Genomic DNA, 19,808 nt, shown 5'->3' with positions numbered 1-19,808 from the left:
TTTCTCTCTACATACAAAATCATGCGACTGCGTCCGTAATGGAAAAAGAGAAAATATAGACTTTCTTCGAAATTTTCCATTTCGAAGTGCCATTTGTGATTTTGGTCAAAGGTTCCAGCAACCTATCGTATCGACTGTCTGTGTAGGATCTATGCTCGCGTGGGATAAGCGTCTGCTGACGCGGTAACATCGACTGCTAGCAAGTCTCTCGGTGAAAGGTTGTGTCGTAGGTAAGGAAGCGAAGGATAAGTCGTTCCGATGGTTCTGTTCCATGCTCGCGGTAAATTTTCTGCAACTTCTCTGTAGCGTTGTTTATTCGTTCAAAGGTAAGAGAAGATTTAAAGCAAACTTTTTACGTATTCATAGGATCTGGTGATTCTTGTTTTAACAAGTTAGTTGGGCATCCCAGGCTTTGTAAAGGGACTCCCTCTTCCTCAAGTATTTTGCATGGAAAAGGAAGGACGAGAACACGGTTCCGGGAAACAACCATCAGGAAATCATTACCAGAATATATTTCGCTTACAAGAAGTTTCTCAATGGCAGCTGCCAGTCTGTGACAATGCATAATATTCGCTGCACTCTCTCATTCACCAACACGCATACTCGTTTGTGCTATACAGAAAGAATTGTGCCGAACACGCAGCATGTATCGTTTATTTTATCCATTAAAAATCGCGGAAGAATATATTTCCTTTGGAATAAATCGTCGTTGTCGAACGTATTTCTCTTTCGGAACTTTCTCTCGCTTTTCTTTAACATCTTCGCTCGTAAATTATGTCTCTTCCGTAATACCTTCTTCTATATTAAATAGTACATAATATATGATAGATCTGTTTTTTTTTTTTTTTTTAATAAAATCGACAATCAATTTTCAAGATTAGTTTTCTTGAATCGCTATAAAAAATTTGCTAAAATAAGGAGAGCAGAGTTCCCATTGAAAATCGCAAATACAATACAAGTTGACTCGCAGTCGTACTCCACGCACGTGTCACACATTTGAAATCAGCGGCGTGATAGCATTACAAAGAAGAGAAACACCGGAGGAGAATCGGCCTCGGTTCGTTTCTCGATCGAACTAAAAAATATCCACGATTCCGTTCGATTTCGTTTCGCCGTAGCACGGCCGTGAAACGTCGTAAGCTTGCTTCGCGACTACTTTGCAATTTCTCCTTTTCCTTCCTTCTTTATCGAGAACACATTTCATGGTAAGGCACGATCGACGGTTCTTCGAATTTTTTTCTTGAAAAATTGATTCTCCCTGCTGTTGCGTTTTGGTTTTGATTTCCATTGAGCAGATTCGTTCTTACATTCTAACTGCAAATCGTGGAAGACCACTTTCGTCGTTTCCTACGATCCTCCACTGACTCGTGCACGGTAACTACCGTTGCCTGCTGGTACAGCTAGAAGCTACTAGTCTAAATAAAAGACTGTGGTCGAACTAGTATCGGAGAAGAAATTCGTTATCGTGCATTCGGCTCAAGGTAAAAACGTATCAAATTCGCTGCTTCGATCAACGTCAGCCCGGATTTTCAAAGCTCGACCACGGTCAGTCTATCTTTCGTTTCTTCTAATAAAACAATCACGGGAAAAAAAGACTGGAGAATGTTTAAAAATACCGGCTGACGTAATTCGATCTTAGAAGGTGCTATTTTTCTACCATACAGTTCCTCTGACAGTATCCTAGAGCTCACACTTGAAAAACGAGTCTCTTTGCTTACTTTACTTACTTACGAGTCTACACTCGAGTCTCCTTTCTAAGACGAACACGACTTGCAGAGACGTTCCTGAGAAGATTTCTTTCTTTCTTTCTTTCTTTCTCTCTCTCTTTCTTTCCTTCTTGTTAGATATACTGCTCCGGGGAAGGAACCATATTCGTTGCTCTTCCAGCCACCGATTTGTATCTACAGCCACGAGCAAGTCTTTCAAGCCTGATTGCCAGGTTCCAAGAGAAATTCTCAAACAACGTGAACCGTATTTTCGACGACCGTCACACGACAGAAAAATTGGATTTCCCTCTGCAAGCCGTGCACAAGCTACACTCGTTCCCTGCTTCTTTGTTCTTAAGGATAACGCGGGTCAGTCAGGTACCTCGAGGAGTGATGCAGATTATGGTACGATCTACTTCTCCTGTGATCTCTGTGCAGCTGATTGGCCGGCCTGTGAGATGGATAGGGTCCCATGTAAGACACCGTCCTGGCTGCTCGTCGCTCCTGATCGTTCTGAGTCTCTGGGGTCGTGGCAGAATAATCCGGAGGAGGAGCAGCTGGCGGTGAAGAGGTCTGAAACTGAGACGTGCCATAGAGAACGCCTATGGACCTTCTCCAGACGTCGTGCCGCCTTTGGTTCTCTGGTTCCAGCTGGCCTTCCCTTCTTCTACTTTGGGAGGAGCCACTTTCCGTAGAGTTGCTGTCCTCGCTGGTGCCCAGACCAGGATCTCTGTCTTCGAAGGCGGCTAGACTGGTGGCGGGACTGTCCTGTAGACTTTTCGCGGGTGCAGAAGAATGGTAGTAAGTGAGAGTCGGGTGTGGGATCACGTAAGGCTGCTGGAGTTTGCAATTCACATCCTTTTCCGACACTTTCCGCTGTTGAGCCTTGTCCGAGTCGGTTTTCTTGTCTTTGTAGGACGACGGGCCGAACAGAGAGAGCAGAACGGGCAGCAGGAACATGCCGTGCATGGCTCCTATGAATATCACCAGGAATACCATCTTGAAGAACACCATGAAGATGTAGGTACCTGCAAGCACTAAAGCTATGAGGCCGAGGATCGTTGAAGTGGCTCCTTGCACTATCGGAAGACCGAGACTGTACAAGCTTTCCTTCACTCTGTCCTCCGCAGTCTTTTGCTTCGAGCTCATGTAGGCGTAGCAGATGTGAGCGGTGAAGTCGACGCTGAAGCCTATGCACATGATGAGATTGATCATGGATATGCTGTCCAGGTTCACGTCCCAAAGAGCCATGTACCCGGCCACGCCTAACTCGATCGAGATAATACAGAAGGCTACCCAGAGGCAGCACAGAACGTTGGGAATGAAGATGAAGCTGATGAACATCATTATGAGGGCGCCGAAGACCATGCATTGGATGCTGGTGGGCTTGACCAACTCGAACTGGTCGAAGAACACGAAGTAAGGGTGGAAAACGCTGGCGTTTAACGAAGACTGGGCGCAAATCCGACGCAGTTCCTTCACCATGTCTTTCTCTTGATTCGTTCCGCTGACGTTCACCGCCTGGATCAGAAATCTACTGGCGATGATGTGCTCTTCGGCCTGGTCAAACTTCACGTCCAGAGAGAAGCTACTTTTGGGGGACAGCCAAGTGTCTTTCAACACTTTGATGAAAGTTTTCTCGTCCTTGATTTCCACGTCGGTGGCGCTGTTGTTGGCATAGCTGAGGAAGCTTCTGAGCCAGCTCTCCGTGTATATGGGAGCGCTGCTGATGTACTTGCTGGCTTCCAGGGACCTGGTCAGATTTTCCATTTGCGATTGAATCACCGGATCGCTGTAGTCGTACTTTCCGCTTACTACAACCTGAAACAAAAGTGACAAAAGTCTTTGTAGAGCCTCGCAGCAACTGGTTCATGAAACTCGTCAGCTAATATCCGCGGAATTATTTAATTTCAGACCAGGAAACTTTCTTCGTCTTTTGCTCGCCATTTACTCGCGATCTAAAGATATTGAACACGCGGAATGAGGTATAAAATTATGAAGAGCGGTTTCTATGAACTTGAAAGTCCTCCTATAGCCCGGACGGCAATTAAGTGTCTTCCAGCCACGCCTAGTTCGCCAGAAACTAGCAATTACGGGGTTCCGGAGCGGAGAATGCGGCACTCTCGACGTTCCAGCGAACGTCCTCTGAATTGATCCAGAAAAATCGCGACAGTACCGTGTGACGCAACGCCAGTCACTTTTCTTCGACGCAGTGAAGCCGAGAGAAAGTTGCCCACGTGACATAATTGCATGTAGCGAGTTACTCGCAAGTTGATGAATCTTCGGAGGTTTGTCGCGGTTCCTGGACCTTTTGGCTAGAAACACTTTCTCCTTCTCAACCCTCTAAAATCTCTTCGATTGAAAAACGAATCCCAAACAAACACCTAGCCAACCCAACGATTTTCGACTTTTTCTCGTTACAACCGTTTCTCGATTATATTTTATTATCTTATTGTTATTTAAATTTAGTATTCAAATCTATTATATCTCAATATTCAGGTCATTCACGCTGGACCTGTATGTTTTCGTTATTCGTATTTGTCGATACAGTAGAAAATAAATAAGTTAATGTCTCTGTGTCAAAATAGTACGATACTGCGTGCCTCAAAAATTACAAAAATCGCGAATCTGCACCAGAATCTGCTACTTTCCAGATAACGATCGCCTGTATTCTATCTACCTGTATTCTATACGGAAACTCCCGGAAGTAGTAGTCCTGCCGGTCGTAGAAAGTGATCGAGTAGGAGTCGTTCTTGGAGAGCTTGCGACGGTCCAAGCCCTCCTGAAGAGTCGTCAGGCCGTAAAGAGCGCCAGCAAGGTAACAGGCGAATATCAGGATGACGATGACCTTGACGGGTCTGCAATTCAGCGCCGCGGCCAGATAATCCCTGAACCAGCTCATGCAGCCGTGTTCTGGGTTATCGATGGGGTTGTATGGATCGTCCGGATCTACTCCTCCACTGCACAGTGCTCTATAGAGCCACGATCTGTTAGCTGAAAAACAAAATAACATTCGTTCGTCGTTAGTTCGCTGATTCAAGTGGAAAGGGGTGGTTGTGGTGTATCACGCGATCGCTCTTTTCACGAGAATCTGTTGCATTGTCTTCTACTATGAATCCCGTGCACATTGTGAGAAAAAGAATGTACGGAGTCATTGTTTAGCGGGAACAAAGCCAGAGGAGAACGACGGTACAATGTCACGCGCCAAAACGACAATGAACATTATGATATACGAAGACTCGCATTAGTACGCCGAGCACGCGTTCCTGATCGGGACAATCGATTTCCAAGATGCGTTGACCACGTGTGTCCGCCACCTTTCTTGCTTACCGATTGATTACCAATTCTTCTCGATCGAGTCACGATACCAATTATTAATGATAAATTCCAACGACCTTAAACCTTTGAGGCCTAGCCGCGCGTGAAGATAAAAGCAACGTTCGCCGTGTAAATTACATTTGCGTCGATGGTGCGTGTAACCACCTTGAAATGGCACTTTCACCGCGTTTTCCAGCCGATGGTGCACGAGTGATCGCGGAAATGAGCAAATACAGTTTGCCGCTTTTCACAAACCATCGAAAGCAGCGAGAAAAGGGGAAAACTGGAATATGCAAAACGCAGATCGTGCAAAAATATGCAAGGCGGTATTGTTTATAACTGTTGACAATGCCTCGGGAGAAAGTGACGAGGTTACATAACGCAACGGTGATCTAACGAATTAGCGACGCTCTAACGTAACCTGGTACGCATTTCTCGCGTAACCGGCGGCTACCACCGGACATCTGGCGTCTCGTCGGTTTCCCATCGAATTGGCAAGAACCAAAGGAGTACACAGACGAAGTAACTCGATTCGGATCGCAGGACGATCGATTTCCAATTTTGCCAATTACGGCTACGCGCTATCGCCAAAGTGATTTGTCGACTCGTAACCGGTGTAAGGGATAGCAAGGGACTTGCTGTTGCATCGAGCCACAATTTCTAAATGATTTTAGAGACTCGACGACGGTTGATCAGAATCTTCCGGCTTTCACGATCGAAATCGCCGACGATTTACAACGACCATTCTCTCGCAATGATCATGTACCAACTTTTCACGATCAAACGGTATTCGTGAGAAGATTTTAGTTGAAGAAAGGTCTGCTCCAAGAGGATTTTTAGAGCGGCCGCCTTTCGTAGAATGGAAATAAGAATAAAGCAGCGTTGGTGTAATGGCCCCAAGAGTCCGAGGTCCGGCCGGCCGCTGCTTAGCATAGAAAGTTCCGTGGCAAGCGGCAAATAAATGAAAGTTCAAATAAAACCAACGAATGATACGTTCGACGAGGCTCTGCCCGTGAAAGTATTCCGGGTAACGTCTTCTTTGGCGATTTAACGGTCCCTGTTACCATCGCCGCGTACGTGTAAGTAAACAGGATGGTTACATCGGATGTAGTAACCGAAATGAGTCGCAAACGATCGTCGAACTCTTACTTTTACCGACCACCGCGGATTCTTCAGCGTTACAAGGTTACGTAACAAGAAAATGCGTGTGTATCCACTTGCAACTCCATTTCTCGCTCTCACAGTGTCGCAGCTTCTTCCAACGTTAGTCCTGAATCTGGTTCGACCAGTTTCGCTCTCTTCTTTCTTTTTTTTTTTATTCGGAATTAGAAATTTCGGATTAGACATTCTTCTCAGAATCGGACAGTCTACGGTCGTGGGCAGAAGAAAGTTTAAAACTAATATTCGAGTATGAGCAAACTTCGCGTTAAACATTTTGTTTCTACCAACGCTGGTCTATTACATTATAATTCAGTTTTGCAAAATTACAGCGTTTTTCCAGAGCCACGTTTACCGTGAGACGCGTTAGGCGCGAAAAGCTGGCATCTCGCTCCCTGTTTGGCCACGTTTAAGAACCAAGTTGCACGCCTAGAGCTTCCAGAAGTATAAACGCGGCCCTGGTTTCTTCCTCCTTTAACTCTTTAACACGTTGACTGTCACGCGTGTTTTCACTGAAATCTCCGTCAGGCCGGCGTGCCGCAGTACCAAGCGTCCTCTGATATTTTAGTAATGCGAGTAAATAATTTTTTTAATAAACCATTCTCGTATTACTTTCATAACAATTCAATAGTTTTATTATATCCTCTAGAATGTCTTCTCAAATACCTACGACGATCCTTCGCAAGTAGTCAAATAAGCGCCACCCGAATACGGGTGACGCGGCCCTACCAGAAACTTTGCTGTCACCCGAATACGGGTGCCGTGGCAGTCAACGTGTTAGGCCTTCTTTCGACCATCGTCGTGCTAGAGGTCGCGGAACGTAGAGATCAGAGTATTACTTGGAGCACGTTAACGTTCGAACAAAGAGAAATATGAGCGACAGAGACTTACAGGATTTGGAGAGAGGCTGCACCTTGCAGCACAATACGCTGTGCAGGTTCTTCTGCTCGCAGTAACCGCTAATGGCTACGCAACCCGTGAAGAAGGTCAAATGGAAGACAAAGGTGAAGACCACGGCAAATCCTGAGACAAAGAAAGTAACGGATCATCCATTTGGCCTTGGAGTTTGGAGTTATTGGCGTTTAGGTAAATCGCGTGCTACGGACCTGAATAAATACAGAAGATCTGAACCGAGGGGAAAGGCGAGAGAATGCCAATGAAAAAAGATATCATGTCAGTGAGCGAAGTGATAGTGATGGAGACAGCAGCTTCGCTGAGAGTCGCAGCCATTCTTTCGGGCACCGGTTTCATTATACTGGTTCGTCTCCAGGCCGCCAACATGACGAAGGTGTCGTCGATTCCGATACCTGCAAACAATTCGATCGATCAGTTCGATTAATCGGAAGTAACGTCAGGCTGCTTGGTTGTAAATTAATATGAACGAGAGGAAAAAGAAAAGAAAATACAATGTGACACAGCTGAGTCATTGTGGGAGCGATTTGTCGGCGCAAACACCCCTTCGGTCGGTATAAAAACGACCACAGTGCCATTAGCGTGATAACAAGGCGGCAGTTAATGCGTCGAGTGAATCAGAATGGCTGGCTTATTCGTGATTCAGCCTGTCTACATTTGGACGACGATTTATAACCGCTAATAAACGCATTTATTCAATTTCAAGCAAGGACGACCGATTTCCACACCATTTCCCGCGTTACCATCCAAACTTTTCCATCGAACCATCTTTCGTTCGATGAATTTCTGCCGGAAATTCATGTTTCTGTCGTTTCGCGCTCACCTCAGTGCGCTTAACATTGCATTTCAGTGAGTTACTGGCCGATTGAACGCGACACATATATTTAAAGAGTGGAACATAGTAAATTTCCGTCGCTTATCGTACCGTTCCAATCAGATACATCGTTTGTTTTGGCAATTACATCCTTAGCTGTGCTTGGTAATTTCCTTCCATTCTTACTCGCTTTATATTAAAATATTCCTTTTTAACAGCGGAGCGAAAGTAAAGTTAAAATTGAGAGGTCGATAGAAATGTACTCGTTATGTAACCTACATTCGTTTTTCACCAGTCCATTAGACAATACTAGCCATTGTACAAGTGTTTCCATTATTATACTAATTGCTATGAGAAATATTTATCTGGCAGCTTAAGAAGAACGTCGGATTAATCGAAAGGATCAACAACAACAGGCGTAATTACAATGAATCAAAGATTGTGTATACTAGGGAAAGCAACCGAGTCGTAACGCAATGATCATTGACGAAATTGTTGCAAAACACTGCTTAACAGCCCTCCTCGATTCGATCGGCTGGCCACAGATCAGGGAAACAGGCTGGAATCGGCAAGCACCGGGTGATTTGCGTGAAAAGCGGAAGCCGCCGTCGCGACTTTTCCCTTCCGTCGTTACGCTCGTATGCACCAGCCACCAGACAACCACGATCGTTGCACACGTCCGACCGAATCATTGAGAAATCTTTCTTCTTTCTTTTCGAATTACCAGAACGCCAATTCTTATTGGAAATTTAAACATACAAAATCCATAGGATCTATTTAATATGAAAAGAATATATAAAATATCCAAGGTATCGTTCTCGTAAACTATCCAAGTATTCGAAAATGTCCAAAGTATTCGCGAGTATCAAAAGTATCCATAATATTATAAGTATAAAAATATACTATAAGTGATCAAAAAGATAAGAAGTATTCGATAGTATCCAAAAGCATCAGAAGTATTCGAAAGTATCCAAAAGCATCAGAAGTATTCGAGAATATCCAAAAACATCAGAAGTATTCGAGAGTATCCAAAAACATCAGAAGTATTCGAGAGTATCCAAAAGCATCAGAAGTATTCGAATGTGCCCAAAAGTATCGCAAATACTCGAAAGTATCCAAGGTATCCAAAAAGCTCAAAGTTCGTCTGCCATTTCTGAGATCGATACTAAGTCATCGTGAAGAGTATGCGAGTCACATTGAGCTGTGGTTTCATTCGCACTTATTATTCTGAGAATTCGCACAATAATGAGTCGCTCATCGATCGATCATTCACTCCGTATAACATTAGAATTGCAGTTCTTCCGACAATTTGGCAAATTCAAATTACAACGAACATGAGTCGGGACTTTTTTGATCCGATTAAGAATTCTATAGGACTCGAGTTGAATCCTTGGCGTTCTAGGTGCTATCGTAATTTTCTCAGTATTACGCGAACCGCTATGACATAGAATCTATTTAACCTACATTAGACACCTCGTATCGCAAACGAAAGTGCACCGAACGCCAATAAAGAGCGAAACGTTACTCTTTTGTCAGAATTCTATATATTCATCTGCCGATGTATCTACATCCAAAGAATACTAATCAAGTACCATTCTATGATCTTGTTCCATCTTGGCAGAGGAAAGTTACGCGCTTCTTTCTTTAACGCTTCGTGTACTGAACTATCTGGACATTCGGTAAATAATGCAATATTTTTCAACAGTTGAGTCTAAAAGGAATAATATAGACCTTACAACGTTATCGGAAATTTGAATACATAATTTAACAAATAAATGGTAAAGAAATTTTTTATCATCGATCAATCGAGAGCTATGTATGTAAATAAATTAATATAATATAGAATATAATAAACAGTAAATAAATATAAATAAAGCAACTGCGTAACTTATGGAACCACCTAATATTTCGTTCTTCTTATGCTTTCACTCCGGAAATTCAATGTTCAGGTGTATCCTGAAGAAGCGAACTGTAACGTTCGCGAAGCGTTAACGCAAGAATGCCACTCATAATACAATCGTCTTCGTAAAAGTCAAGAGCATGACATCCATCGATCATCACGAGAGCTTCAAATCTAAAACATCTGTCTCCTATATTTTATGAAATTTACGATCTTATATCATATCGCTACTTTGCCTTAGAGCGAGGCACATTCGCGTCCACTCACCGATCATGAGGAACGGTGCAGCCAGATTCAACCCGATGAAGTCGACACCCAGGTATATGCAGAGACCAAACGCCGCCACAGTGGCCATTGCCGCAGAGACGTTTCCAAGAAGTCCCAACCAGGGCTTGCTGCGTACCCAATCGGTCATCATGCACGTCACCACAGAGAACAGAGCCATTAGGATGAACGTGCTCGAGAAATAAGGTACTATGGTCTTGGTGTTCTCTTCCAGCTCCAGTTCCAAGGTCCTAGAAGCGAACCTGGCGGTAGCGATGTGCTTGAACACGTTGTCCTCCTCCACTTGCCTCAGCGTCTCTAGAAACGCTTCTTCCCAGGCTGCTCCGCTATTTTCAAGATGCAAAGGATTTTAGATATACAGTGTGAGTCATAGGATTAGAGTATTTCGTATGCTCGCGATTTTGCCAATTTCTTACGTTCTCTTCTACAGTTTTAAAATGTCTGTAATATATTTAACAGTAGCAAGTGAGTACGTATGTAACGTGGAAGCTTGGACACGAACTTACATCGCATCCTGGCGAGCATTGTCAGCTGTGAGAAAGTAGGCCAGCTGCATGGAGGGTACAGACTCGATGATCAGGTCCTCGTCGATCACGCTACCTCCAAAATAGACTGGTAACAGGTGAATGTCCCAAGTGATGGGGTTCAATGTCACAGGGAACGTCAGGTTCAGCTCCCTCTTTTCCACATCCCTGCAAAGTGCTACCGACTACTTAGACCCTCGAACACACGGATCAGTCTTAAAAATATTCTTCTAAATATTGTTTTTCACGAAAGATGACAAAGTATGCAATTGTATCTTGCTGATTTAAAAAATATCTCAAGCTTGTACAAAGTATGAACAATTGTTATTAGTGTAGATGATTTCCCGTTTCAATTTTACGTTCGACATTTTCTCAGAACATTGTACATCTTTCTGGCACGTTAAAAATACATGAAAATCTGTTGCTTAATGAAATTAATAATTAACAATGCCACGATTCTAGCAATACACTTACTCTATGACGTGATGTAGGTCCAGAATGTCGTTGTTGAAGCAAGTGTCCAACCATTTGGCACAAATCTGACTATAAGTGAACTCCTCCCCTTCGTAGGTAGCTTTCGTGTTCCTGATCATCTTGTCCAGCTGCCTGAGTTCGTCGAACACTACTGTTCTCAGCAAATTATCGTTTCCATCCTTGGACGTGATGATCACGTGACCGAATCGACCTATTTAAATCGACAAGTATTACACGAATACGTTTGCGAGTAATTAAGATTCGTACGAACAGCGATTTGACAGGGAGACTAACGAAAAAAGAATTTAAAAAGTAAAATGCGTAGGGAAACACGCAAATCGTTCCAGTCAGCAGTTGATTAACAATGGGCTCGATGAAACGTGAAAGTTCTCAGACGATACAACAACAAACTATAGTCTGCACAGCAGGTTAATTCACGCAGTATGAAATTACACGCAATACAAACAAGAAAAAAGAGAAGTTGATGCACTTTCTCCTTGAACTTCGCCGACGTATTTTATAAAAAGTAGCCGTGAATTGACCGGCGTCGGTATTTCCTTGTAAAATCTGACTCACCTGGCCTGGTAATGCGACCCAGGTTAAATTTGTGGCTGTAATTGACCTTAAAGTATTGCTCGACGATCGCCCTCTCCATTTTGCTCGGTCCATTTGTCGGAGAAAACAGATACTCTGGATCTATCTCGTAATGGATTCTCTGGTATCCGGTGAAGCAGATGAAGGCAACGAGAACCGGAACTATCACGAAGTAGCCGGGATGACGGCCGACCACCAGACCCAGTTTGTGAAATGCCCGGTTTAGGAAATCGTCCACGCATGTCAGATTGTTCCACATCTAGACAAGACATTGACAAAGCTACTTTATTTTATATTTATTTCATGTACATATATTTATTTATATATTATATATTATATTCTATATTATATATATTTATTTATTTTATATTATGTCTATATACACTGTACTATGTAAGTATATTTTTTCTCATTGTATTTGTTCATTTGTATTTCTTTCTCATTGTTTCTTTTAATTTCATCATATAGCTTATATGGAGTAGTCAATGCATTTTTCTTATCCCTTACAAGAAGATATCCCAATGAATTTTAACCAATTTATGAATTAATTTGATTAAATAACCAATTAATTTAGAAACTGCTACAAGTTATAACATATCATCTATTACAATTACTCCCACACTATTCCAACTGTATATACTCTGCACTGTGTATAAATATAAACTATCTACATACAGGGTGGCGCATTTAAGTAAGGCCACCTAAACGTCTCTTTCATTCAGTTCAGTGATAATGGAAAAGATACCTTATAGGTAACTTAAATGGTATCGAAGAATTTCAGGAAAAACAAGCTTGCAAAGCACAAATATTCTTACAGGACGTTGGTCCTTCGATGCAGGACATTCAAACTGCTTATAGAATATTTTTTACATCATCACGACACAAACAGATATTCAGGTGGAATTGCTTAAAAATGGCCCCACTTGTATGGTATATAACTAGAGCAGAGACCATTGGATAATTCTATTCACAATACAGAGAAACAATAAAGATGCCTTTGTAAATATAGTATTCTACCTTCGAGTCGTGGAAACCGTATAAAACGGCAGAAGTACCATCAGTAAAGAAATAACGTTCGTAACCTGTCCATTCTATTATAGTTGAACGCGTTGTACATACGGTTGAAGATTGTCATAGCGGTTAACAGTAGTTCCGAAGGAACTGGTTCTCAGACGTGCACGGAGATAGCGATCGATCAACGTTGTTTGAAATTTATGACATAATTGCTATAACTGCAGAGCGGTGCTGTCAGAAAACCGGGAAAAACGATAGAAAGTGAAGCGAATTGTTTGTTGTAGCGCAACCAACGAATACGAATATTAACGACAGACTATTTCGCAATTTTGGGGCAAGAAATTAGGAAGAAATAAGTGGAAAAAAGAGCGTAACGCAACGTTTAAAGGAATATTTCGAATGCCTGAGTACTATTACGATCTCCGATCAGCCATGGCGAAATTACAGGTTGCGAATGTAACTCCATCGAAACGGGTACTCGTTGTAATCGATGCTTTTTTACGTGAGAACATGATCTACGATCGCGTAAGCGATTTCTGAAAGAAGCAGCAAGAAACGCTAAGAATACAGAGAAACGTGTGATTAAGAGTACTTTAGGACAGTTTGAGATCGATACAAAGTCGTCGTCTAATTTTTACTAATTTTTCTAATTAAGGAAGGTTAAAAGGGCAAAGGTATAATTAGTTTTTCTATTTAACAGGGACAGAGCGAATTTAAGATCCAATGAGTTGTATTTTATTTGATTTTCGCGATCGTCTTTTCGTAATTTTGGAAAGATCTCTCGTCACAATATCGAGATATTGAAGATATTCGAACGTTGCTAGTCTCAATAGCAGCTGTACCTTTGGTGTCTTAAAAAACTTTGTCGACTTGTAAGCTACTTTCGAAAGGATCTTATAAATTATCCCCGTTTTCAACTGTGTCATATTAAAATATTAATTTCTTTCTCTCTTTTCTCCATTTTTCTCCATTTTTCCCTATTTTACAATTTACTCCTTGGCATATTCCAACTTAACTTTACTGTCCTGAGCCTGTCGAGTGACCGGTTACAAAATTTAATTTAAAATCGTTCATCGTTATCTCTTCTGCTCGTCCAACTTTATGTAAATTCTCATAATGAGAAATTGATTAATCAGAAAATACGAGAATTTTCACAAAGTTAAATGGACAAAAGAAATAACGATTTTGAAGCTGGTCATTTGACCGGACCTGGCAAGATTAGTGTTAAGAAAATAAACCAGTCGAGCAAAGGATTAGGCGGATTGAAAAAGAGAAACAAAATGTTTGACAAGACGAATAAAAAATTACGTAGACGATTGTTATTGTGCTCGTGAAGCAATGGAAAAGCACACTTAGTGCAATAACGCAGACATCCGTCTCTGCTTAAGTAGCCAGTCGTGTCTCAAACTCGAGTTCAATTTTAGCGATGAAAATCGCACACATCCGTTCTTCTCTCTTTGGTCCAACCAAACTACTACCACCACCGCCGCACGAAATTCACATTCACTGCGCATTATCGTCATCATCGTCATCCTCCTTGTAACATAGCCGAAAAGAACAAAACAGGGATATATTAAAAATTCTAAATGAAAAGTGGGTTAAGCGAATTCGACCAAAGCGTCATTGAAAAACAGGGCGTAAAAATGACGCACGAAACTTGACCTAGATCGGCACAATACGCGTTTGGCATAGCGAAATGATCGTCAGCTGTCGATTCTTCGGATTCGGAACGGGATTGCGGTAAGTCTGGTTCAAGATCGAAGAAACGGGCCGTCACTGTTTTTTGGGAAGCTCGTTGACTCGCAACTCGCCTTACGTCAGATTCTGCCCAGCGAAAAACACAAACACGGCTCCTGCCAGGGCGTCGACCTCCGCAGTCAGCTGGCCAAACTCTCCAATAAAAGTTCTTGCGATAATGGAAAGTCTATTGAAAAAATGTTCTGAGAAATCTCATCAAAACTTTTAATCGAATTCTAAAAGACGCTAAAATCGACCGAATCAACTGGAGCTCCTTCAATGCGAACTCTGGAGCCACAGTGTATTAAGTCACGCTTATCAAACTTCAGAGCAGAGACGTCGAACTTATCATTTTTACGTTATTATATTAAATCAAAGTGCAACTCAAAGTTTACCTAAACTTGGGAAATTTATTTACTTAAGGAATCTCTTTATCAAAGTAAGAATTCAGTTCAAAGCTAATGAGAGTTCAGCTCGCGTTTAACCAGTCAACTGTTGCTACTTCTTTGAAAAGAGGGCACCTGGAATGCGTGACAAGGAGTAAGCGATGACGAGTATACTCGTCGAACACAGAGTATGCGTGGCTGTTATGATATAGAATTAAGTCGTAACGAAATGACTGTTTTATTTTATTACTCACAAGGCGCGTCATAACACAAAGTATCGCAATTCCTTAACGACGAGTATACTCGTCAGAAACAGCTAACTGGTTGACCGAAGCTTGGAAAATTTATTTATTCGCGAGGATCGGTTTATCGAGTTTCTTAAGTTCACAAACTACGAGTCTGATTGAAACTGATCCGAGTCAAATTCAATGGAAACTTGAAAAATTCATTTCTCCGACTTTCTTCTTGTTTCTACCGTGCCTCGAAAAAGAAATGACGTAACACCACGTAATAATGGCAAAGCTCCAAATAATGGCAAAGCTTCACCGACTGGTTTCTAACCGTGTGAAAGTTGCGCAATCGTTGTTAATTAGCCTGATTAGAGCGCGATTACGTCGGCCAAGTTACGATTTCATTGGACAGCTGGAACAAAAGGTTGGCTCGATTGTTACGCGACTGTTATCCAATCGTTGCAGATCGAATAAGGAGCTGTGTTACCCAATGACCGGTCGACTGACTACTTTCTCCGTGACGAGAGGAGAAAGATGGCCATCCAGATCGTGAGATCTGCGTACACCACGCTTCGAAACCACGTCATCGAATCACCGATGGAAAAACCAGCTGGAATCGAGTGCAAGTGGTTTTAGAAAGTCGTTCACGCTCGAATCCTACCGTGTCCGGAGCCAATGTCCTTCCGTTTCCACGGATAACCGCGTCCACGTAGCTTTCCAATCTTATCCGTGAAATCTGCCATCTTATTTCCATTCAAATCACGATTTCCGTAATTATGCGGTCTAGTGACACTTCCCCATTTTCACTCTTCCACTCAAATCTCCACGATGATGACAAATTTTCTTGAAAATTAACGCTTAATGTTCTCGCGTGATCTATCAAAAGGATTAGGTTTGCCTCCAGGCTATTTACCGCAACTACTCCAAATTTTCTCCCAAATAACGTTTCTCCCAATCTCCTGTGGTTCAGTGTGGCCGCTTCTAAGACCATCTTCTTCGTACGTAACTTTAGTACAATCTTCAGTTACGTGACACCCGTTGCCTCATAGGATTGCGTATTTTAGAGATTTCGAAAGAAGATATAGATGACGCCGAAAGCAACAACATACAACGTTAAGTAAAAGTGTGTCTTCTTTGAAAAAAATTAGAGTACGAAACGTTACAGAGATGAGATCCTGGGAAAGAGACTGAACCAACGTGCACAAGAGCCAGCGAGAAAGGGTAGGAGGAGGCACTAGACAGATAAGACGGATGAGATGTTAAGGAAGAATGCGCGGTATAGGGTTACGGTAGCCTGTATGGGGGCTGATGATCCAGAAAGAACGAGCTTCTTCCTGAAGAAACAATGACGAGGACATTGATCCAGAGAATGTAAGAGGAGACCCTGATCTAGAGCTACCGGTCTATCCAACCACTCCAGTGTTACATGATCTTTTAAACTACCGTAATGCTTCTTTAATCCTGCCACTTTTTATTCGTCTGCTAAGAAATACGAAAAACTAGACTGCGGTCTTTTATGCAAATTTATGTTTTTATCCACACGATTAAAGAATTAGTACTTGGAATTAACGTGTTTTTTTTTTTTTTTTTTTAATTAGATGTGTTTTCTTTACTATTGAGCGTCATAACGAGAACTCTATTTTAGGTATTTTACACGTATTTATATTTTGTAGCTTTATAATTACGCATTGTATTTCATAGTTGTGTAGATTGTACGCATACTGTGTACATTTTTGTATCTTTAAATTTCTCACAGATGCATGAAAATCCGTGGATCCGTATAATGGAAAATTGGATAATCCATTAGAAGCTACGAATAATACAATTGTGTGACTTTTCTTTGTTAGTCCTACACGAAGGCTGAAGAAGTCCGTCCAAATTTGGTTTAGATTAGCTCATATTAAAATTCAGGTCAGGTTCCCATAATAAAATTCTCCTCTGTAGATTCTTAGGTAATATTAGAAAGTCATTCTCATGTAAATTTCGTAGGGAATTCGTAGGACTGACCTGATTTAGGCTTAATCATAGAACCTTAATCAATTAACCTTGGTTCTTAACTATCCCTTCTCCTCCATACGTGCACGCTATTAAAAATCCCACGTTTTTAACAGGTTTAATAACATGTTTTCCATTCTGGCCTTTTCCCCACGTGTGAAACAGTCCGATAAACTTGCACGGGATTGCCCAATTGACCAGAATGTGGATTGACCAACCAGTGTGGTAATATATTGAATAATAATCGTTGGTTTAAGTCACAATGTCGACAGCGATAAAATAGTTGAGCGTATCAAAGGATTCTCAAACTTTCAACGCGACAAATTGGCCAAAGCAGTCTGTGGCCTGTAACGCAATTGAAGTAGATAATCTCCAAGAGAGATGATTTTTTACAACAAGGAAGCAAGAAACTGTGTGTCATGACCCTTTCGAAATTAAATCAATTAAATTAATAACCTTTATTGCTGCCATTCAGACCGTACTTCGCGTCGATAGTATCATAACCTAACTTTTCTCAACTTAAACTTGTATGTACAAGATGTTTCATACGAAATAGACAATACATAAGGGTCGATAGTGTCATAACCTAACTTTTCTCAACTTAAACTTGTATGTACAAGATGTTTCATACGAAATAGACAATACATAAGGGTCGATAGTGTCATAACCTAACTTTTCTCAACTTAACCCTGTACGTACAAGATGTTTCATAAGAAGTAGACAATACATAAGGGTCGATAGTGTCATAACCTAACTTTTATCAACTTAACCTTCTATGTACAAGATGTCGCGTAAGTAGGCAATACTTAAGAACTGACAGTGTCATAACCTAACTTTTATCAATTTAACCTTGTACGTACAAGATGTTTCATAATAAATAGGCCAATACTGAAGGGCCGGTTCAGCAACTGAAAACGATAAGAAACGATAAATGATCGCACTGTAAAAGATGGAACCACGTATATATGCTTAAAATATATACCAAAAATAATTTCTTTTTGATCTTTCGATATACCAAAGCACAAATTATTGCATTACTGCCGGTCATTGCCGGGAAAAAGCATCTCGAAAGAGTTAAATCGCATGACGGTGTTTAAATGCGATTGTCCTGCATACTTTCACCAATTTTTTTGGCACTTTCGGTGAAACACTCGTTAGCTTCCGGTCGAAGTAATTACGGTCTATATGCATTTATATAATCTTAAGTTGCATGAAGAAGTATGAAGATAATAACGTGGTTTTTCTAGGACTAAGCGACCGACATTATCGAGTCTAAGCGAGTCAGTGGAATTTCGTGGTAATGAATGGTCGCTTGGAGAATGACTAGGATAATGGCAATGATCCCTCGTAACGCTATTTCATCTGAGACGCTAGTCACGCCAGGTTGTGATGGGAATGTCAAGTCGGTTTCGCTTCACAGGCCTTGTGCTCGAAATTTACAGCGTGCCGCGTCCCTATGTAACCATCGTTGCCCTTTAATGAAATTTTATACTGAAATATGCGCGACGTATTTGAATCCAGAGCTTAGAAGTATCTCGACGAATATTTAAAGTCTGACGAGACAAACATAATTGAGAACAGATTTCATACATTAAACGATCGAGGGACGTCGATAAAACAACAACTTACTTTAGCTACGATTTTTTCAAAATAATGTTGCGTGAAACGTTATTTCGCCGCTCGCCAGGGGAGGTGCATTTAAAACTTACTAAATAAATTTGTACGTATGCTCCAAGCGTTTAATCTTGCTAAAATTCGGGAAATAAACTCTGCGCCATCCCTCAACTTGCCTAATATACACAGACGAAGATTTAATAGCATTAAAATTCAGAGAATAACACAGATACCACTACCGCGTGATTTTATTTCTGACCTACACCGATCTAAGCGCATCTAATTATGATTCTGTTGGAACTTGCTAACTATGCAGAGTCCTATGCACAATCTAACCGAATTACGTACAATCCTAACTTAATTTATTAAACCAACTACTTGGATGCTTCTAAAGTGAATCAGATTAAATTTTGAACCGCGCAACTTCGAAACATGACCTGTGCGAACAGATTGTGTAACGGTGAACCAACACGTGAATCGACAGGGAGTTGGCTTTATCCGTGGTTTGTTAAATTGTAAAAGGACACGAGAATTGCCTGGGACAACGATTAGCCTGTTCGAGGATCAATGTCTCATCATCGTATCAACCGCAAGAGGCGGAATAAGAAAATTACGATGGAATCGTGTCACTGCGACATGGCCAAGCGATCTGTGCCAATTTCTCTTTCCAAAATTAAAAACTCTCGATTCGCTGGATTTATTCCAATGGTGGAGTAGCAATTCCAAGTTAGAAAAGAAGTCGTCATCGAAAGATTACAAAATGATATTTTGTTCGAAGTTGGTATATTTTTTCTCCACACTTTCTACAGACTGGATGATCTCAGAGCTCTTAGTTTAGCCAATTCAATCGATTAACAAACGGCTTGAATATTCTATTGTGAAAATAAAAGAGAAGAAATAAAAATGTAATGTCCATTAACTATAATTCTGAATCTGTTACCAAGACTTCTTGTGTAATAAGTAGCCAAAAAATAATATTCCTAGACTGACAAATTGCAAGTCGTAAGTTACACAACTTCTCTTTCATAATTTTATAATTTCTTCTCAGAGATAATAATTAAGTAACTTGTTAATTTGTTAATCTATTTGGGGAATTCGCCTCGCGTTTGACAAAAATTATTACCACTGTATAAGCGTATTTATTAAT

The 19,808-nt window shown here is 41.3% G+C and overlaps 1 protein-coding gene across 3 annotated transcripts in view; it reads right to left on the bottom strand.

Annotated features, from left to right (window-relative positions):
• Positions 1-494: 494 nt before the first annotated feature.
• The window catches only part of LOC126874643 (patched domain-containing protein 3), a 56,447-nt gene continuing 37,133 nt past the window's right edge, over positions 495-19,808 (bottom strand). For 2 of the 3 annotated variants that reach the window (XM_050636925.1, XM_050636924.1), the window contains 8 exons: positions 11,668-11,944; positions 11,092-11,302; positions 10,600-10,785; positions 10,076-10,419; positions 7,289-7,489; positions 7,074-7,205; positions 4,387-4,700; positions 495-3,527 (listed from right to left, as the gene is read on the bottom strand). In XM_050636925.1, the coding sequence (XP_050492882.1) occupies positions 2,061-3,527; positions 4,387-4,700; positions 7,074-7,205; positions 7,289-7,489; positions 10,076-10,419; positions 10,600-10,785; positions 11,092-11,302; positions 11,668-11,944 (3,132 nt within the window). In that variant the 3' untranslated portion in view covers positions 495-2,060. Of the gene's footprint in view, positions 3,528-4,386; positions 4,701-7,073; positions 7,206-7,288; positions 7,490-10,075; positions 10,420-10,599; positions 10,796-11,091; positions 11,303-11,667; positions 11,945-19,808 lie in introns of those variants that run through there. The other variant, XR_007692924.1, reaches the window with a different exon arrangement.

The sequence above is a fragment of the Bombus huntii genome, chromosome 16, assembly GCF_024542735.1.
Source record: "Bombus huntii isolate Logan2020A chromosome 16, iyBomHunt1.1, whole genome shotgun sequence".
Classification (NCBI taxonomy): Eukaryota; Metazoa; Arthropoda; class Insecta; order Hymenoptera; family Apidae; genus Bombus; species Bombus huntii.
This window is presented reverse-complemented; position numbering and strand designations above follow the sequence as displayed.